Raw genomic sequence first — 21,493 nt, forward strand, 5'->3', positions numbered from 1 at the left:
GGAAAAATGAATTAAAATATAGATATATTAGACATTAGGTTCAAATAAAAGATTGCTTACGAAAAAATATAATAATAATAAAGAAATATAAAAAAATAGTATAAAAAATAAATTAAATAATAATAATAACAAAAATAGTTAATTGCATTAGCATAGCATATATATATATATATATATATATATTGCATATCATTGCATATAAAAATTTTTATTTATGAGTTAAGCCCCAATGATGGGATCTTCCGAGGATCTTGCTAAAAGCGGGTATTTCTTGAAAAGTTTCCTAGGTGAGAAGATGTCATCGGGTCCCACCAGTATGATGGGAGGGCTCGAAAAATATCTTTAATAGAAGGCTTTCGCTCATATTAGGTTCATTATGCACGAAAATATTTTTTAAAAAAAAAACATACGATAACCCCGATGATTGGATTTATTCATCGAATTTGCGAAGGCGAATTTCTCGGATAATTCCTTAGGTGAGAGAACACCTCGGATCCCACCAGTATGATGGGCGGATTTGAGAGAACGTCCTCGATAAAAGGTTATTCGTCCGACATCTTTTATCTCATACCATGCATTTCATCATGCTTCACATTTGCATTCCATTTTAGAATCAAATAAAAATAATTTAATAAAATTGGAGATAAAATAAGTGAATAATAGCTAAGGAAATAAAATGAACTCAAAAAAATAAAGCCTAATAGAATAATCTAAAAATGGTACTGTTCATGGAACGAGCGTTCCAGGGGTGCTAATCCTTCTCCGGGCTTAACCGTACTCCCGAACGTAGATCTCGAAAAATGTAGGCCAGTTTAAGATTCTTTCGGCGAGCTTAAATCTAATTAAAACTCTGTCAATTAGAATCGAGTCAATAGGTGGTCAATCACACCTAGTAAAAAAGATTGGTGACGACTCTTAGTTTTAGAATTTTCACTCGCGTCTGGCGGTCGGGTTTCCGGACCCGCACGTTACGACAGGTATTACCACTTAAACCTGACAATGAAAGGAATATAAGTACAGTAAATAAGCCTTTTAAAGGCTAAATAAAAAATTTGGTATAGTGGTTAAATGATTAGATAAGAACTTAAAAAATGCTTGACTAGAAGACTTTTTGAATTTAAGAAGAGCACAATGGGTTTAAATGTAACTTGGCTAATGTTTTCAAGTCTTCTAATCTTCATAAATGCTGAAAAGGCTTGTATTTATAATTACGCTTTAGGGGTAGTTGAGAGTGCATTTAATGTGAAAATAGTTTTTTTCTCTTCATTCAAGGCTCCAATAATCACATTGCATGGATACATATGTGTATGTATCAATACATTGCCTTTTATTTTTGAAGTCCAGTCGAGATGTATTGATACATTTGAACTTGTTTGTGAAGGTTTTGACATTTTGTTTAAAATGTATCATTACATATGTCTATGTATCGATACTTTTGAAACAGTAAGCACTTCTGTTGAAAACGTATTGATATATTTGAAAAATGTATTGATACTTTTAAGTCAGTAAGCTTTCTATCTCAATTCTATTAATACAATTGAGAATGTATCGATAGATTAAATTTGACTTTTTGAGTTTTGACTCTACTAAAGACCATGTGCCGATAGATGTTGGAATCTATCGATACTTATCCATATATATCGATACATGAAAAACATGTATTGATAGATATGGATCAGAATATATTTTTCAGAACCTTTTTTATTTCTTTTCTTTTTCAAACTTACTTGACATTGTTTAGGGATGTGAAAGCTTTGATCTTTTATAAGTTCAATGAATTTTGTCATTTCAAAATATAAAGAATAATTAATCTAACAAAGGTCTAATTAGTCCAAAATAAAAATACAAAGATTTGATTAAACATAATTAAAAAATAAAAATTTTGATTTTTTTTGGATAATTCAAAAACTTTTTAAAAATTTGCCTTTGATTTTAAGTCTTAAAACTTCCATAACAATTATGTAATGTGATTATTGCTTTAAGTGTATCTCTTTATTATTTTCCATGACATTCTCAATAATTTGTTCATCATGAATAATGATAATTCATAATTCAATAATTAGGTAATGTTCATACAATCATAATACACAATTCATGTATTAAGTTCAATGTTTTAAAAAAAATAAAAAATATTTTGATAGATTAATTTTTGTTAATTAATGTATAAATTAATAAATTATTAATTTATCAATTAAATGATATCTCAATTAATAATTTTTTAGGGTCTCCAAAATATTAATTTATAGCCATTGCTTGGCATGGGCTTCAATTTATAAGAATAATTAGGCTTTAATTAATTAACAACAGTTAGCTAGCAAATTACGATCACGACCATAACAAAAAGTTGTTGGGGAAAAAATAATCAAAGTAATATGACTTTTAAAATGGAATTTACTGTCTTTTTTTTTTTTTCCCGAAAGAATAGTGTCAGCGGAGGGCGGAGGCGGCTTCTCTTTTTGGAGACAGCCAACTGATGACGCGCTAAGCGCGTGCAAATTTACTTTCTCTATTTATAAGGGCCCTCAGGAGATCCCCAAATTCCCGATAATTGCGTGTGTTAGGGTTAGGGCTTTTATTTCTTCTGTGTCTCCCCAATTTTTCCGATCTCTTCGAATTTCGGACGCAAACCCTAACCCTAGACTCCCAACCATGTCGTCCAAGCAAGGTACTCTCTTTTTCCTCATTAGAAAGTCTTGGCTTTGCTAATTTCGATGTTTCAACATTTTCAACAAAACTTTCTTTTTTAGTTCCCGTTATTTCCGAAGGTTTTTATTTTCTTTTTGTGTTTTTCTGGGGCTTTTTTAGGTGGCAAATTGAAGCCTTTGAAGCAACCCAAATCTGATAAGAAAGAATACGACGAGGTATTACTATTATTTATATTGTTTGAATCGATCTATTATGTAAAACAAAAGAAAAAGATCTTTGCATATCGCGGATTATTATAATATTTTTTGTCGGTTCGATTGATATATTACCTTGTCTCAAGATTTAGTTTCCTCTTAATATCATGGCACTGTTTTTTAAATTTGTATTTTGTTTGATTGTATTGAAAGTAGTAAAGTTGCTAGAATTTCTATCTAGAACTGAAAGCAAATCATGTTTAACTTCTGCAACTTGTGCTGGTATATTGTGAATTGCAATCTGTTCAATATTAAACTCAATTAATTTTGCTGGTATTAGGGGCAGAATTATGCAAAGATTTTTAGATTAAATTCTATGTATTCATGGTCTACTTTTTCCTGTGCCGAGATTGTATCTTCCCAAAGAATCTAGGTGGTAAAGTAATTTAATTTGGAGGCATTTTCCTAATCCCAATTAATTTGTTATTGTGCAGCACGATATGGCAAACATTCAGAAAAAGAAGGAAGAAGAGAAGGTGAGTTATCGGCTTTGTGACTCATCCATTTTGGTGTTTCCCTTTAGCACCTTTTACTTTGTAAGGATGTTCCGTGAATCACCGATCTGATATATTATTTGTGGTGAGCAGGCACTTAAAGAGCTGAGAGCAAAGGCACAACAAAAGGGGTCATTTGGTGGTTCTGGGCTGAAGAAGAGTGGGAAGAAATGAGTGTCTAGAACCCAAACTGAAATAGATAATATTGAGTCTTGTGTTATGATTCCAACTTACATTATGATGGCATATCGTTTGTTTTTGTGTGATGTCTAGAGATCTATTGCGATGATTTGATGGTCTAGTTTCATGCTGAATTTGCTACAAAACCTTGTGTTCAATGTCATTATGTCAAGCTTAAATAAATTTAAGTTCTACCGTTGTGCTTTAGTCTGTGTGTTAAAATTTTCTTTAATTGTGGTTTGCTAATGCCTGGATTTGGCTTTGGTTTGTCCAATAATTATATTGGACATTTCGATTCCTTTAGCACCCAGTACAATCTGTCCTTGCCTTTTCCTAGTTCTTGCATGGTGGATTTGCATCTTGATAGGTGCTGATTTTATTGTTGATGGTAGTTAAGACTTTAATTTCAATAACATTACAATTTGGTCACATACGACAAGTAGCATATATATATATATATGTGGTACTTCAAATATGGTTAGCAATTGGCTTTTTCCTGGTGCTTATTTATCAATGATGAAATGTGAAACTGTCACGTGGGTATTTAGCTCACTTGCTTTCAATTCAATCTATTAAATGAACAAGAATGGTGAATTGATCAAACTTTCTTTGGTATTAAGAGTGCCATGTATTTTGGAGAATAATTCCATGACTAATGATGCTAAATGTCATGGCTCATTCACTGTTAACTGAAAAATTGAATTTCTTGTCTACCTATGTTTAAATACCTTAAATCATTTTGTCGGAAAACGTTGAATCCTTTCCACGGTACTCCAACCATTGTCCATCGTCGGGTCAACTTTGTTCCACTAGTTGTCTTCAAAAATGATCAGAAGCATTTTTAGGTGTGAACTATATAATTAAATTTGGTAAAAGCCTCGGGATCGAACACAGAGAATAGCAGTTTCACACATTCAGAGAGCCAAATTGTGAAGAATGAAAAGAATTAACAAACATTAAAAATTTATACCACTAAAACAGAAACCATATCTAATGTTCTTTATCTAACAAAACTGGCTACAGAATCATACAACCCAAAATTTTCAAAGTGCATTTATCAACCCGAGAACGGCAAAACAACATCATAGTTTGAGCTGCATCAATAGTCCACTTAGCCTTCTGCATCAGCGTCTATATGCGTGGATATAGGCAGTACCAACTTATATAGTGTCAAAGCAAAATTTTGAGGTGATCAAGGAACTTGAATTTCTCCATTATTGTTTCTCTGGGTTTTCGGGTTCTTCCACCTTTTCAGGGTCTTCTTCTTCTTCCTCTTTCTTTTCTTCCTCTTCCTCTTCTTCCTCGGGAGGATCAGCTGGCATTGGTATAGGTAATGGTGTTTTCATTGGGCTGAATTGGGGAAAAATATCAGGTCTTCGCCCAGGTTTGGGCCTCTCCCATTCCTTCCACATCAAACCAATGCATACAAGATAATCAGAAACTGTACAGGTGAATAAAATGCCTAAACGCAACTAAAACTGTCTGTAGAACATGAAATGCATACTTATAAAGTGCATCAAAACAGCACATTAATTTGATTAGAAATTTCAGAAAGAGGAAAGCATAGGGAATCCCAATTAAAGGGCTCTACCTCGTGATGGTTATGTTACAATTATACTTCTCATTTCCAAAATATAGCAGGCCTAGACATTTGTATTTGCCCCTAGTTCCAAGTCATTACACAAGTTTCCTGACAGCCTATCTCTAAACAATATCATGTGTCGTATTTTAAAACCCTGCCAATATGTTGCTATAAACTAACAACAAAAGAGATATAGACCAACCATAGTGCAATATAGCTAGTCTTCAATTTGTCTGAGTCCTTTGGTCCTATCCAAGAGGCACAAGTAACTAATGATTCCAGTGTTGGTCCCAATGGATATGGAGTAAGGGAAGTGAAAAACCTAGCTATCAGTTGGCAAGATTTTTTAGCACCTTCACTGTATAAGCAATGTGCTCAGTGATCTTCAAGATTTGCCAACGTTCCACAACAAGCTCCACACCATAAAGTAAACCAAGGTGAGATAAAGATAACGAAGAAGCTCTAGAATTTATGCCTTTTCAGTTTTCCTATGCTTACAATAATGAAAATATGCAACAAACCTCTATAAAGGAGATCTTGAATGATTTTATACCTGTTAAACTTAAGATTTGGAGTCTGGACAATGAACCAGACACAGGCATTTTTTAGGCAAGTCCTAAACAGCCATACCATTGACTGGCATGCCACAGTTACCTTTTTACTTTGTGATTGAGCATTGAGCAATCACACAAGCTCTCAGTGCACAATCATTACATAATTTGTTGTCATGTAATATTTAACTCCTTCAGCAATGCATAAGCTAGAGAATGCATCTTAAATGTATGAAACTACATAACCGTCATTGAATCAGCATAACTCAACAATGATGAGGCAACAGATTGACATTATGAATTCAATGCAAGAAAATGAAAAAGAAGATCTTAGATTATTAATGACCACAAAGGGTATAAGAAATGCAAAACATTATACTTACAATCATTGGCTAACATGTTGGAACATGCACCAAAGATAGCAAACCACTGTCATGAACAAAAATAGAAACATAGCTATTGCATTGCACCCTCCATTATAACAAAGATGAAGGTGTCCAACACATTAAGTGGCCTCTGCATTGAATTCTCAAGCATACCTATCTAACCTCACATAGTGCCAAATATGATAAAAATTCTATATATGTTTACAAAAAAACACCATGAAATTAGTACATTTCAAACTGTCCGTCAACCTATGAGACATTGAGGGTTCAGCATCAGGCTTCACAATTGTTTGAAGAGCTCATAATATAAAAATTCTTATGATCAAAGTAAGGCCCAACTTCTAAGACCTTTTAATTGGACATTAGTTCCTCAACTTAGGTATACAATTTGGCCTTAAAAACCAGGGACCCTAGCTATTTTATTGCTACTAAAAGACACCAATGTCTTCTTCTTAAAAAAAATCAAAGTACCCACTTTCAAAAAAAGAATATTAACAAATATATATATATATATATATATATATATCNCTAAATATATATATATATATATATATATATATCTAACTAAAAATTCCTAAATTCAGTGAAATTTTTCAAGCATAATTTAGCATACGAACCGTAAAAACCTCCATTTAAAAAATTTTCCAACTTTTGCAATAAAAAAATTTCACTTCAGCAGAAACCCAGAAAACCTTAACTGTCCTCACATCATTCAGCACCGATTACCAAATAACAAAAGAAAACGCCTTACTCAAAAAAAGTTTTAAAGAAACAAAGAAGAGAGAGAGAGAGAGAGAGAGAGATTTTGATAAGACTTACAATGGGGAAATCGAGAGGAGAGCGGCGAGTCATTTTCTCTTCCTCGGGAGCCATGCAAACAACATGTCTCTTCCCTACGTTGTAGCTCGTACGAGGAATTATCGTTATCGGATTTCGACGAAAAGCAGGCGACGGCCCGAGATATAAAGAGCGAAAATTATGTGTCTGATGTTGAAATTTAATACAAGAGCTTGAAGTCGAAGTCGAAGTCGAAGTAGAACTATTGGAAGACGGAAACGATGAGGAAAGAATCAAAGGGAGTTTAGTCAGTGTAGCTGTTGTTAGCAACGCCATCACAGTGTTGCCGCTCTTATCTCTGTTATTTTTCTGTCTCACTCTTTTCTAGTTTTTTTCAAGGTTTTGTTGAATTTATTGTGAAGGAAAACGAGTTCGGGGTACGAATATGAATGGGAGATACGTTGGGTTTTGGGATTTAGAGTTTAGACCCAATAAGAAGCCCATTGATCATTCACCTTGGATTGTGGAATTCAAAAGGATTACAGGATGATAAACATTGTTCGGTTTTGCAGAATTATGTAAAAAATTTAAATAAATTTTATTTTTTATTGTAGGTAAAATTATATTTTTATTTTATATCTGTTATGCTGACGTAACATATTGACGGGAGCATAACTAGAACATTTTTAAAAGGGATGTCAAACAAAAAGGGATACTAAACAATAAAAAAAATTCTTTATATAATTCAATTATCATTTAATTAAAAAATTAAATAAAATTTATAAAATATTATACATACAAAAAATGTGTATTAATAGTAATAACGGTGTCATATATTGATATGATTAAATGAAATTATGAAAAGAGTATCTCTCACTCTCTATGCGCAAGAGTGGAAAGTGAAAACAATTTTTCAAACTCAAATGAATTGTCTCTTTACTTTGTGTAATCTAGCTCTCCTTTTATTTTCTATTTACTTCTTAAATTGCTAATGAACATATTGGGTTATTGAGTTGAACTATTGAAATATAATTTGTTATAATAGGGTGTTATGTTAGACTGTTAAGATATAATATGTTATGATATGTTTATATTTATATTAAAACTTAATTAGTTTAGATTACTAAGCTCACTTTTATTTGTTTTTAAAATTTGATAAGCTTAACATATTAGTTTTGAATTTATTTTTTGGGCTTAACTAGCAATATGCTCACCATAATGACTTTAATTTTATTAAACAGTTTGAGGAATAAAAATAATTATTAAATAAATAATTATTTTGAAGGTCATTAAAAATATATAATAAATAAAATTATATTGAAAGAAATATAATCATTTCATTTTATTAATTTGTATGTATATCGTTGTTACTTAAATTTTACAATATACATGTCAGAATGCATTGGTTATATTGAATAAAAAATGATATATTGATGAAATTCAAAACAACAGTGAAACACTGTAATTTATATTTGAAAATTATATAATAATTTATTTTTAAAAAAAAATTAAAATTATAGAAAATAAAATCTACATAACAAAAAAAAAAAACATGACAAGTAGAAGATAGAATCAACATATGACATAATAAAAAAGAAAAAAAAAGAACATGATTGATAGTTCGTAGAAATTTGTGAAAAAAAATATATAGAGATTTAGAACATATAAATAAATAATAAAATAGAGATAAATAAATAATATAAATTGAAAAAAAAAACAAAAAAACTCTAAAATTGAATCAAGTAAATAAAATTATTTTTTTATTCTTTATTTACATTAATTATTAAATAAAACATTATTTTAGGAGGCCATTAAGAAAATTTATAAAAAAATTTAAAAAGTTTAAATTTGTTTAAAAAATTTTTTATATTTTAGGAGACAATGGCCCCCATCCTATAAGGAGTCTCCACTCTTGCATGTTGATATGATTACGTAACATTTTAATATTTCACATCAGTATCATATACTATAAAAAATAATAAATGACATTTTGAAGAATTTGTCACTCAATAGCTGCCATAAAGATGTATTTGACTCAAGTATAAAAATCTGATAAAACCTAATAAAAGAAAGTTTATTTAAATATTTTTAATAATTCAAAATCTTTTTAAAATATTATTTCAATCTTAAATGATAATGATCGTACAATGAAGCATTTATCTTTGATATTTATGGACGAGTGTGACAATAAGAAATTATTCATAAAATGAAAATTAGTTGAATATGGTATGGTTACTATGTTTATTAACCATGCTCTTTGAATAAATATGATATAGCTCTATGTTTTTTATTTTACTACAAAATAATAATAATAATAAGAAAGTTTGGATATGGTATGTGGCTATAACTTGTCCGATTTGATTGCATCACATGCTTTATTTAATTCTACAGTATAATGCTATGAGACAGATGCTTAAGAATTCCAAAAAAGCACTCGACCAAGGAGATTCGTGATCTTATAAAGTAGAAGCACTGGGTTGTGTTTCATCTTTCTTTCTCTCGTGACCAAGGCATTTAGCAGTCAGCAGAAGTTTTGAGGAAACTTTGCCCTGCTGCAAAGTCATCAACTCCTGCATTGCAGGCTCCACCAGTTCTAAGGGCAAAATCCAGAACTAGTTGAGAACCAAGCAACATCCTGAGACAGTTCCTTGTATTTGTCACACGTTTTTCAACATGGCGCTCTTTCTAACGTGGCCCACTTCTGATAGTTTTTTCAGTGGGTGGCCTCCCTTCCACATCCAATCATGAAATCTCCTCCAACAAATGGAGCTTAAGTCATCCTTCCTCCCCTAACAATCGTGTACAAACTGCTTGCAAGTTGCAACAACCTCACCTTATGGTCATCCTTTCCATGCAATTCCTAGGTGATTCATCATATCAAAATCATTGGTTGATTATACCTTGTATACAGCGCAGGCAACTGGATTTGCATGACCCAATTTTAAATTGGCCGATAGTCTATCCATTTATCAATTATCAACACCGAAGACCTATATAAATAAAGATCAGCAATCATCTGGGCAAAAATTGGGTTGTGTCATTCCTCCACTGAAACCAATTTTCATTGGGATGAGGAAGTGAACACTAACCCAAAGCCAAAAGCACCCAAGGACCAAGGGGGCAAGTTCACGTGCAGAAACCTTGTTTGGCCACGTGGGAAGCTGCTAATGGGGACCTGAAAAGAGGAAGTTGGCCGTTTCCTCCTCCTGGACACTACCAACAAAATAGCAACCGGTGACATTTGTTTCGGTGCTCCTATTTTTGTAAGAGTATACAAACAAGGAAAACTTGGTCTCTGCAGACTTCGGTTCTCGAGTCTTTTGTTTTTCTTTCTTTCTTTCTTTCTTGGTGTTGCTTTTTCTCTCCTCTTTGGAAGGGAAGAAACTAAAAGATTGTGTAGGAAGTGAGATGCACCATTAGGATTATCAGGTCATTTTTTGTTTTCCTTGTTTACAAAGAAAAGGAACTCCAGTTTTATCAAGTCTGGGAAAGATAAGAGACAGGGAGACAGAGAACTTTGGTTTTTATTTTCATTTTTCATTTGCAAGAAATCAGATAAAAGGTTGAGGGACAGATTACAGATAGAGCTTTTTAAGGTATCAAAGGTTCTTAAGGTATATCGCCTTTTTATGTCTAGAAAGTCTATATTCTTTGTATGTTAAGTTGTTACCTAGGCATGTTCTTTGATCTCTCAAGCTTAGAGAGCCTTGATAAGCTTTTTCTTAAGGAAGGAAGGATAAAAATCTGTTTCTAGTTTGAGCAGGGAAGGAGGGAGAGGATTCAGAGCCGTGCAAGAAAAAAAGACTACAGCTGTCCTGTTCATGCTGCTTGTGTATAAAAGAAGGAAACAGAGACAGAGTTGGGAGTTTCGGACAAAAACAAGAAACCTTCATATTTCTGTTGTGTCTGGAGAATGAGATTTGGAGCATAATGGACTTCTGGCCAGAGTTTCTTGCAAGTAGCTGGGGAAGAGAATTTGTGGCTGGAGGGTTTGGTGGCATGGCTGGCATCATCTCTGGTTACCCACTCGACACCCTCAGGATCCGGCAACAAAGCTCAAATTCAGGTTCCGCCCTCAGCATCCTGCGCCGGGTTGTCGCGACGGAAGGACCTGGTGCACTCTATAGAGGCATGGGTGCACCATTGGCATCAGTCACCTTTCAGGTTCCTTTCTCATCTGTTCATTTAATAATTATGTCCCGGTGGTTCAATCAATTTTTTCAATCTAAGGTTTTGTTTATGTGGATCACAAGTTAGGTGTGAATTTTTTTATGCTTTGAGTTTAAGATATCTTACTGCAGTAAAATTTGTTCAAAAGTGCATTTAAGTGGATCACATGGGGGGTTCTTAGAACCTTATCAGGAGCTTGCTGATGAATTGTTGTTATCCAAGTGAACTCATCAATCTTGTTTGGTTCCCCAATATTTCCTGGTTTTATATGTTTATTGAAGCTGGTGCTTTGGAAAAGTATTTTGGCTTATTAGAGATTTTGTTGCTTTCACTGGTGTCACATTGCTTTTTGGTATTAATCACATTCTATTAAAAAGGGGGATGGTGACTTGGTTTTCTTTTTTTTTTAATGTATATATTTGGTAAAGCCATTGTCCAGGAATTTGGCCTGATATGGTGCCTCTAGCTTATCAATGTGACAATATCTGATAATCTTCCTTTTCTTTTCCTGAATGATGTTTTCCAGTCACGCATATGTATTAGGATGTACATCCTGCTCAAAATTTATGATAGGAATTTGGCCGTATTCTTTTTTTTCTTTTTAATAAGGATTTTGATTTTGCTGAGACCTGGCCTTACCTTCTTTCCTCCGTAACCCATTCCTTGCTCCTGATCCTATATTTTTATTATAGTAAGGTAGATATCATCTATTAAGTGGTACCTTCCTTTCTCTAAGAAAAAGAGTTGCTTTGCCCACAAGAACTGATCTCTGCAAGTAATCACTCAGGAACAGAGTCCTATTTGATCAACCCAAAAAAAAAAAAAGAAAGAGAGAGAACAGAAAAGAATTCACAGATGAAAGTTTTCCACTCTAAATCATCTTAAAATCACCTAGGTCAACTTCAACGGCAATGATAGCATTCCCCGATGGGTGCTTGTGCCCTGCTGCTCCCATTAAAGAGTTTAGAAAGGTGAGGTTAAAGTTCATTTTAGGAAGCTATTTTATACCTTGTTTACCTGCAATGCTTAGCCATTCGATATAAGAGAAAACTGGAAAGATATTACAGGCACATTCTTGCTTGGTTTGCAGTAATTTTATCTAAGTTATCATGCATGCAACAATGTGCATTATGGACATTCAAAATATAGGTCCTTTGAGTGTATATTGGACTGCTCAAACGTACCATTAAGCTCAGGTTGCACAGCCCTGGAAGGGTGACCTCACAAGCGTGCAGTTCTTCAATAATTTTTGACAATTGGATCTCATTTTGATTTTGCATTTTTCTTTTGTTTCCGTGCTGACAGAAGGATTTGCACATTGCAGAATGCTATGGTTTTCCAGATATATGCTATTCTTTCACGAGCATTTGACTCATCTGTTTCATCCACTGACCCTCCTGCCTACAAAGGTGTTGCTCTGGCAGGAGTTGGAACTGGGGCCCTACAGAGCATAATGCTCTCTCCAGTAGAACTAGTAAAAATCCGCCTCCAATTGCAGAATACCAGTTATCCAACTCTCCAATTGCCAAGAGCCCTTACAGGGCCAGTTACTGTTGCTAAAAGCATACTGAAAACAGAAGGCTTAAGGGGACTATACCGCGGTTTTACCATCACTGCCCTTAGAGATGCACCTGCTCATGGCTTCTACTTTTGGACGTATGAGTATATGCGAGAACAGCTTCATCCAGGGTGCAGAAAGAGTGGCCAAGAAAGCCTGAGAACAATGCTGATAGCGGGAGGTTTAGCAGGGGTTGCTAGCTGGATTTGCTGCTATCCCTTAGATGTTGTAAAGACCAGACTGCAGGCTCAGTCACCATCCTCTCCACAAAAGTACAATGGTATCATTGATTGCCTCCAGAAAAGTGTAAAACAAGAGGGATTTGGCGTCCTATGGCGAGGACTGGGAACTGCTGTTGCTAGAGCTTTTGTAGTGAATGGGGCTATATTTTCTGCTTACGAGATTACATTGAGGTGTTTATTCAACAATGGAAACATTCAGACAGAGAACACAATCGAGAATAATCTGGACAATACTTAAAGAGGATCAAAGATATAGACCATGTAATGGTAATTCAATAACAATTTATTTATAGCTTATAAGAGCAGGCTAAGATTCGGGTATAATATGACATGATATTGAAGGACTGCTAGATCCTGGACATAAATGTTTCTAAAAGGAGAAACAATTGAAAAAATTGAAGTTATTCTGTCTTCGCTGTCAGCAGCTGGGAAGACCGCAACTTCAAAGTCTAGACAAGCATTGACCCGATCAGGTTTAAGACATTGTGCAACGAGAAATAAAGTACCTCTATGGGAAAAGCCATGAGATTAATTAACCAACTTATTCTACATTATTCCATCGGCATTATATAATCAGATACAATGGAGAAACAGATTCTATGTCCAACAATAAACAATAAGGACCTTGCTCAATGCATTATACACATTCCACTAGCTTCTGTCCTTTGCTTCTGCACCATCTAGCTCGATCACCCAGTGCATAGCAATTCAGTCCATTTGCCTTGGCGTCATCGAGCCCGCAGCTCATCTACCCTAGAGCATATAATGGCCTAACACACGTTAAAAATTACTGAACCCACATGCACCTCTCACACTCCCTCGCATCATTTGTGCCACATCAATAGGAACCTGTCTCCTTCCAGAAACGGTCCAACAGGGATCCATCCGCTATATTTTGTGCTACTACCTCAGGAAGCACCGCCATCTTTGACTGCAAACATCTTATCCTTATTCATATTTTTATATACCAACCTGGACATGCTCCATCTTATCAATTTATCACATTCACTACTCATTTGTTAACATCATCAAATTTGAGTTCACTCGACTGCTTCTGGTATTTGCACAGACTCTTGTCATTATAAGTCATTAGATTTGCTTAACTAGATATGAATCAGCCATGCATGGTGACCCAGAGTGAACAGCTTGGAGCATGATCCTGCCTCTTCAGCAAAGCCCTGCAGCGATGACTAGAAATTTTGCGCTGCAACTCCACTATGCTGCAATTTTATAGATTGGTGAATCAGAATGAAGCAACAGGGAAATGAGAGTGCAGATGAGATTAAGTTTTCTGGGTTGTTACCTTTGCCATTGGCCATCTACATAAACATTGGTTAAAGGAACAAGGAAAGAAGGTATTGTTTTGTGAATTCTACAAGTTTCAGAGAAAATATAAACAGGATCAACCAACAAGTATAAAGAGACGAAGTAGAAAAGCCTGGAGTATAGGATTGTCTTGAGACACTTGGATCCGATTTTCATTTATATAAATTGAAACAAGAAAGCACATCTACATGATCTTATTTGTTAGACTGGCATCCTCAACAACTCACATACTTCAAAATGAGATGTTCCCAGCATGCTAGTGCAATCTTTATGCATGTTATTTAGATAAATGACATCCAAGCATCTATTTAGAAATGCTGATAAATATGATGAATACTGAGTTACTTGTGCAACCATAAATGTGAAATAGCAACAGTGTGAAAGAAAAACAAGCCACAAAAGAAGAAACGACTTTCAAAATCAGGTCCATAATTGTAGCAGCTATACTGGATGCATCTATTTGGAGACATTAGCATGCATCATTTGCATTGAAGAAAAAAAGTCTACCAGGCGATGGTAACTATGAATGAAGCACAGAGAAATGCTATGGACTAATTAACAATGGTCTGTACTCTGTTGTTTCAGTTATAGGATCAAAACTGAATTTGGCAACTCGAAGCCCTGTGAAGCAATAGCTGTGTGATTTTTGTTCATAACAACAGGTTCTTACCAGTTATGCAATTCTACCAATAAACATACACAACTAATATTACAGTTGTGATTCTCCTCTATATTAGCTCAGAGATGTTAATCTGTAAAAGTTTAAAAGAAAAAAAAAAAAGCCATAATCGAAAGTACAAAACAGAGAGCAAACATCCTATCATGTTAGCCTAGGGGGAAAGGAAAGAATGCTTAATTACACAAAACAAAAAAACTTCTTAACCAAGTCAGTCAACAGTATGGCGACACTGGGAATCTGTAATCACTGGATAGCAAACAACCACTGAATCAATCTTATCCAAAATTAAGTAATGAACAAAAAAATGTACTAATTACATAAACAGTTAGACTGATTAACCAACTTATTCTACTTCATTTCAGTTTTATATTCTCAAAGAGTTGAACATATAAAATACAGCATATCTTAATCGTCAACCTTAGCAAAACTAAAACAACAACAGCCGTAAGAAAAAGCCAGACTCATATTCTTAACGACCAAGATACATAACTTGATCAAGCCCCTCCTTCTCCAAACTGTTCCATCCTCTCCTCAGTAACATTAAGCCCTGCCATCTCCTCCTCTAATCCACAACTATTCACGACCAAAACATGAGGATCATTATAATGCCTAACAGCCTCTACAATCCCCCGAACACGCTTATACGGATCAGAACAGTTATCAAACACTTCTGATCCCACAAAAACACCATCACACCCTAACTGCATCATCAATGCAGCATCCGCCGGAGTCAGAATCCCACCAGCAGCAAAATGCACCACCGGCAGCCTTCCCATTTGCTTAGTTTGAGCAACCAAATCATAAGGGGCAGCAATTTTCTTGGAAAACGCGAAAACTTCATCTTCATCCATATTATTTAAAACCCTAATTTCACCCATCACAGACCTGACATTCTTAACAGTTTCAGCAATGTTACCAGTGCCTAACAAATCCCCTTGTGTTCTAATCATGGCAGCTCCTTCCCTCACTCTCCTCAACGCCTCGCCGAGGTTTTTGCAGCCGCAAACAAAAGGGCATATAAAATTATGCTTGTTAATAAAATTATCTTCGTCAGCTATAGCTAAAACCTCGCTTTCGTCAATGTAATCAACTCCGACTCGTTCGAGTATTTGGGCTTCGACAAAATGGCCGATGCGGGAACGAGCCATGACAGGGACTGAAACAGTGCGTTTAATTTGTTTGATGAGAGAAGGATCCGGCATGCGCGAAATGCCTTGGCAATTGGGTTCGGTTAGAACTAAACAACAGGCGCCTGCTTCTTCGGCGATTTTGGCTTGGCTGAGGGTTGAGACTTGGAGAATGGCGCCACCGCGGAGCATTTGGGCCATGCCCACTTTGATTGAGAAGGAGTTTTTCTTGGCGTCAGTGATGGCCGTGTTGTTGTAGAGTGTAACGGCTCCGTCTTCGGCCATGGCTGTCAGATGCTTGTGGATTTGCTTCAATGGAGGAAGCCGTAGCGTTTTACGTTTCCCTGATTTTGAGTTTGTGGATTGATTAAGGGATGGGCGATGGGAGGGTATAAAAGAGGCGCTACCTGGCGGTGTTGGGTTGTTTCCAGAAGTTTCAATGAAGGTTCAAAGGTATGGGTTTATTTAGCCGGTGGGAAAGGAAATGTGTAGAAGCTTCTGTCCCAGCTCTGGTTCCATGTTGTAAGGTCCAGACAAGACTATTTTATTTATGTAATTTATAGGTTCATGTAATAATAATTATTAATATTAAATATAAAACTTGTACATAAAGATAAATAGATAATAATTTAATCAAATATTTCATTGATAATTATTTTTTTAGTTGGAATAGAATGGTCTTAAATTATTTTAAAAATTGCACATTTAAATATTTGATTAAATGTTGATGCATAAAGCAAAACACTTTTTTTAACTCTAATAAAGAGTTGGGAAAATTTAAAGGGATAAAAAATAAAATATTTCAAAATAACCAACAAATATAATTTATATTATACTAAAATTTTCCCAACGTCTTGCTATGGGATAAAATTATTTTGTTTGAATAATTTCTAACTTTTAAAATATTGATTTTTTTTAGATATCATAAAATAATTAATTATATATCTTTAGTTTTTTGTTTTATTAATCATAATATAGTTGATATAATCAATTAAGCTTTCTAAGAGTTTATTTTTAGATACAACTAATTGAATAAAATGCAATGTAAAAGATGAAAATTAGCAGTTAACTATTTTGTTTAGTGATAAGTATATGTATTCTCTTATTAAAGAGTTGGTTTCTAATCTTCAAACCAAAAAAGTTAAGCGTGAATATAATTTCCATTCATCAGATCACTATTCATAAGGTAAGAATACTATATATAAATATAAATATTTAAATTTTTTAAATTTATTATTTAACCTTCTTTAATTTTATTTAATCAATTAGTTTCTTATTTTCATGTTACACATTCTCCATCTTCATTTCTTTCATTTCCGAGAATACAAAAATAATAGTACAAAATAAATTATTTTTTAATCTATTTAAGTATACATATAAGCATATTATATTATCATATAAAAATAAAATAATTAGTTTTTTAAAATAAAATAAAAAATTAAAATCAATTTTAACATTTACATTTTAATTAAATATTTAAATTATATATTTTTAGTTTTTATTATCATGAAATTATCAGTTAATTGACACTCTTTTTGTTTAAAAGTTCATATATGATTTTATAAATTATGTAGTAATTAAATATTCTAAATATGTTATTTTATCATATATTTATTTATTTTTTAGTTTATATTTTTATGCCGCAATTTTTTCTTTGTTTAATAAGAATATTTTTAGATCATTTTTTTCTTCCTTTCCTTTTTTTTTTTTTCTGTTTCCTTTAATGGATTAAAAATAAAATAAGGCCTTAGGGCCTTAATTGGCTGAAAATTGTCAGCCAATTATGGTGCCTTAGGAACCTTACTTTATATCATGTAACAGATTTTATATGTGTATTTCTTTCTCTCTTTGTCCCTATATAGTATTAATATGTAAAACACATATATACCTATATATATATATATATATATATATATGTGTTTTACATATTAATACTAACTATTTATATATATTAAATGGACAGTTTTTGAAAAAAAATATCCCTTTTGTCTCATTCTCCCAAATCAAATCTAAATACTCAAATACCCATATAGATATTATCGGCATCTATGCCACTCTGGTGTGAACTTTTGCCTCTGAAAGCGAACACAAGCTTCTATAAACAAGAGGATCAAATGTTGACACTCAAAGGTATTTTTATAGTATAAAGAGTTTTCTTTAACCAGAATCACATATAAGTTATGATTACATATTATCCCACAGATCAATAGACAGGGTTTTTTCTATGTTAGAAACGAATCTGGCACTCCTACTTCAATAAAGATTTTGTAATTAATACCATATACCCTTTCCCTTGCATTTTTATTTTCCTAAAAAATATATGGTAATGGGAAATCGAATTGCATTGCACAAGTAAAATTATGGGGGTGTTTGGTATACGGCTTATGGAGAACATTTTCTGTATTTTAAATAAATGTATTCACGTTGCAGTACTTGATTTGTTTAAAATAGATTGTAAAGTCTTCCCGTTGTAATGTCATTACAATGGGCAAAAGGTATCTGATTCCCTCCCATTACAAATGCAATTCCTTCTCTTCATCATCATCATCATCACCTCCTTCTTCTTCTTGCCTAGCCGCTCACCTGTATCAAATTTGCTAGCGTTTGTGGTCCAAGATGATGGTGGCTAGTTGATATGTGGTTTATATTTTCAGATCTTGCATATATCAGGTCTGATTGTTCGAAGTTGAAGTCTTATAGATTATCTATCATATCTAATAATTCATCACTGATAGAGGTTAGGTTCTTGATTTCATGTCTTTATTTTCTATTTTTGTCTTGGTTTGCTGCCAATGAAGCTTTGATTGGAGATTGTATTTGTTTTGCCTGTGTTGGATGTTCTGCTGTTAGAGGACTTTGCATTACCCACGACTATTTGATGATGGGTGCGTGCGAGGAGGAAGGAGAAAAAAAACAAAAAAGAAAAACGAACTGGGAGTTCTACATGCCAAATAAATTGATTTTATTAGTTGAATAAAATAAAAAATAATTAAATATATAATTGATAAATCATATATGAATTTTAAAATAAAGAGTATACAAATTAAATGGAAATGATAATTGATTTTATAAATGTGTCATTAATATTAATTGATTAACTATTTTAAATTAATTAAATTTATCAATTAACTAATTAATTAGTTGTTTAAATTAATTACTTATTTATAAAAAGTTTAAATTAAATAATTTAATTCTTTAAAACATAACTAATTTACCAAAAATAAATATTGTATAATTTCACATATTTTAATATTTAAATAATTAATATTCAAATATCATATTATTTTATCATAATATTTTAATAATAAAATTGAAAAATTAAAAATTTATATTAAAAATAATATAAATTAATTCAACTTTATATTTTTATACATAAGGCTAATTTTGAAAATTTATATTACATTTTCAATAAAATACCTCCAAACCAAACACTATAATATAATTTTCTCAACAATTATATTCCTTACAATGATCACTTTTTCATGTTATACTAAATGCTATAAAATTATCTTTCCATTAATTACATACTTAATAATTACATTCCTAACAAAATACCAAACGTCACCTAAGGGTAATATTATGTATGTTTTGTCCCAAGAGAATACCTAATGCTTAGCATTTAGAGACTCCAATTTTTTATAATCTTAAGATGGAAGTGGTGAAATTTATGGAATGGGAGAGAGTTACTTATTTTTGTCTATATCAAGCTAATTTAAAATTTTAATGTTACCTATTACATATAATGAAGTTATCATCTAGACATGTGTATGCTTAGGTATATAATTAATGAGGTTATCATAAAGAAATATGTACATGTTACGGATCTCACATTAGTAAAAAATATTACTGATCTTGAGTTTATAAATAAATACTTTCTTTCACTTAATAGGTATATTTTTAAAATTAAAAATGTGAGCCCATGGTAAGTAATATTAGAATAAATTTAAATTTTCATGAATTATAATAATAATTTTTTATTAAGATTAGGTAACGACGATCGCAATCGTCGGTTATTGTAACGACAATTGCTATTGCAACCGTCGATCGTTCCGATTAACCTTGTCGACTGATCGGCTCGATCGTCGAGAGGGACTCCTTCTCCCCTGAGTTGACCGATTAACTGACCAGTATGTTTTTTTTAAAGTGGGAAAATACAAAATTACCTTTCATTAAACCCCCTTAAAGGCTAAAGCAACACTTATGTTGCTATTATTTCCCTTTTCCCCCGACGCTTCTAATTTTTCCTTCCCTTGGCGCCTCTCCCTCTCATACTAAACCCTAAACTAACAGCCACCAACCAAGTGGGTTCTCTTCCATTCTTCAACTGGGCCCTGAACAAGCTTTCTCTCTCTCACTTACACAAGAGCAAAGCTTCCTTTAACCATGACTACTTGCACTACACCGTCATCATCGCTGATGCTAGCGTACGCCGCATCTACAGTACATGGACAAGACCTCACTCCCTTTCTCTCTCCTTCAAATCCAACAAGCCTACCTTTTTTCTCTACCCACTCGTTCTCAAGACTTCCAAAGACAGGAAATCCAGCCTCAAATGGACCAATCTATGTCCCTAAAGGGATTCCAAGCATGTTGTTGTAGCTGCCGTGGCTGCGGAGGCTGCTGAGGGAAAAGAAGGAGTGGTTGAGGGTGCCACTGCAATTGCCACTGCCCTGCCTAAGCCCAAGAAAGGAAAGGCTGCGTTGCCTCTTAACCGAACCGAAACCCCTTTAAAACCGATTGAAACCGACTTTAGACACCATGCGGTTCAATCGGTTAGAATAGCTTAATTTTTTTATCGATTTTACAAAAAATCGAATCGAAAACCCACCAAACCAACACTTGCTCACTCCTATTCTTTATAAATAATTTTTTTTATATCTTTTAAGTCGAAAACGTGTATACATTCAATGTTTGGATTTGGTACTCTATTTGGGAGAAGTATGGATATAATAAACCTGGGAATTTATCATATACCAGGCCTTGGGCCAAATTGGGCTGACATTAATTTGTATTAATTGGACTTTGGGCCTCACAATATTAAAGCCTTCCGTAATGAAAGAAAATGTATAATGCAAGGCAGATATGACCTGCTAGATGGATAGACCAACAAATAAGTGAGTGGGCCGACAGGACTTATTCATCTAGAGTGGGACCCTACATATGTCCAATGAATGTTGGTCGCAAAGATCTATGTGAAATTGGCTGTTTGAGGTATTGTTTGCCGTACGATATCACGCCTAATTTTTCAGAATGTTCTTTTTTTTAAAAAAAAGAAAATTACAACCTACCCCCTCAATTCCCCCAGGTTTTGAACTTTTGTTTTTCTGGTATCAATGCTTATTCTATTTTTCAATCAACCCAACTAAAAATTAACTCATATGAATGATACGAGTAATATTTTGCATGATATTTTACAAAATTTTAATTGTTGTAATATATAAAATTTTTTTGAATTATTTAAAAAAAATTCAAATACATTTTTTTTATTTATTTAATTAAATTTTTATATTTTTATTTTAAA

At 33.2% G+C, this 21,493-nt stretch overlaps 3 protein-coding genes and 1 long non-coding RNA gene across 8 annotated transcripts; 2 read left to right on the forward strand and 2 right to left on the reverse strand.

Moving 5' to 3' along the window:
- On the forward strand, nt 2,413-3,781 carry LOC18595922. Its single transcript, XR_001928293.1, has 4 exons — nt 2,413-2,665; nt 2,806-2,861; nt 3,335-3,376; nt 3,488-3,781. It is a non-coding gene; the product is annotated as an uncharacterized LOC18595922 (long non-coding RNA).
- On the reverse strand, nt 4,461-7,340 carry LOC18595923. The gene is made up of 2 exons (XM_018122607.1): nt 6,913-7,340; nt 4,461-4,977 (listed from the first exon to the last, which is right to left on the reverse strand). The coding sequence occupies exons 1-2, from the start codon at nt 7,204-7,206 to the stop codon at nt 4,789-4,791; spliced, it is 483 nt and encodes a 160-aa protein (XP_017978096.1). The 5' UTR covers nt 7,207-7,340; the 3' UTR covers nt 4,461-4,788.
- Nucleotides 9,659-13,389, forward strand: LOC18595924 (mitochondrial arginine transporter BAC2). 5 transcript variants are annotated; one of them, XM_018123471.1, is made up of 3 exons: nt 9,659-10,484; nt 10,625-11,034; nt 12,365-13,389. In XM_018123471.1, exons 2-3 carry the CDS (start codon nt 10,801-10,803, stop codon nt 13,076-13,078), a joined length of 948 nt encoding a protein of 315 aa, XP_017978960.1. In that variant the 5' UTR covers nt 9,659-10,484; nt 10,625-10,800; the 3' UTR covers nt 13,079-13,389. The 5 variants fall into 5 exon arrangements, with proteins under 5 accessions (XP_017978960.1, XP_007024156.2, XP_017978959.1 ...); XM_007024094.2 differs by having other exon boundaries at nt 9,659-10,466; XM_018123470.1 differs by having other exon boundaries at nt 9,659-11,034.
- LOC18595925 (pyridoxal 5'-phosphate synthase-like subunit PDX1.2) lies at nt 15,111-16,493 on the reverse strand. Its single transcript, XM_018123474.1, has one exon. The coding sequence runs from the start codon at nt 16,255-16,257 to the stop codon at nt 15,340-15,342; it is 918 nt and encodes a 305-aa protein (XP_017978963.1). The 5' UTR covers nt 16,258-16,493; the 3' UTR covers nt 15,111-15,339.

This window comes from Theobroma cacao, chromosome 6 (assembly GCF_000208745.1).
Source record: "Theobroma cacao cultivar B97-61/B2 chromosome 6, Criollo_cocoa_genome_V2, whole genome shotgun sequence".
NCBI classification, from domain to species: Eukaryota; Viridiplantae; Streptophyta; class Magnoliopsida; order Malvales; family Malvaceae; genus Theobroma; species Theobroma cacao.

What these genes read in the sequence shown, in the direction of transcription:
- LOC18595924 (XM_018123470.1), top strand. Translation starts at nt 10,801, where the DNA reads ATGGACTTCTGGCCAGAGTTTCTTGCAAGTAGCTGGGGAAGAGAATTT. An exon ending in TGGCATCAGTCACCTTTCAG is followed by an intron (nt 11,035 to 12,364) that starts GTTCCTTTCTCA and finishes TGCACATTGCAG; the next exon opens with AATGCTATGGTTTTCCAGAT.
- LOC18595925 (XM_018123474.1), bottom strand. Translation starts at nt 16,257, where the DNA reads ATGGCCGAAGACGGAGCCGTTACACTCTACAACAACACGGCCATCACT.
- LOC18595923 (XM_018122607.1), bottom strand. Translation starts at nt 7,206, where the DNA reads ATGGCGTTGCTAACAACAGCTACACTGACTAAACTCCCTTTGATTCTT. An exon ending in CTCCTCTCGATTTCCCCATT is followed by an intron (nt 4,978 to 6,912) that starts GTAAGTCTTATC and finishes TTGATGTGGAAG; the next exon opens with GAATGGGAGAGGCCCAAACC.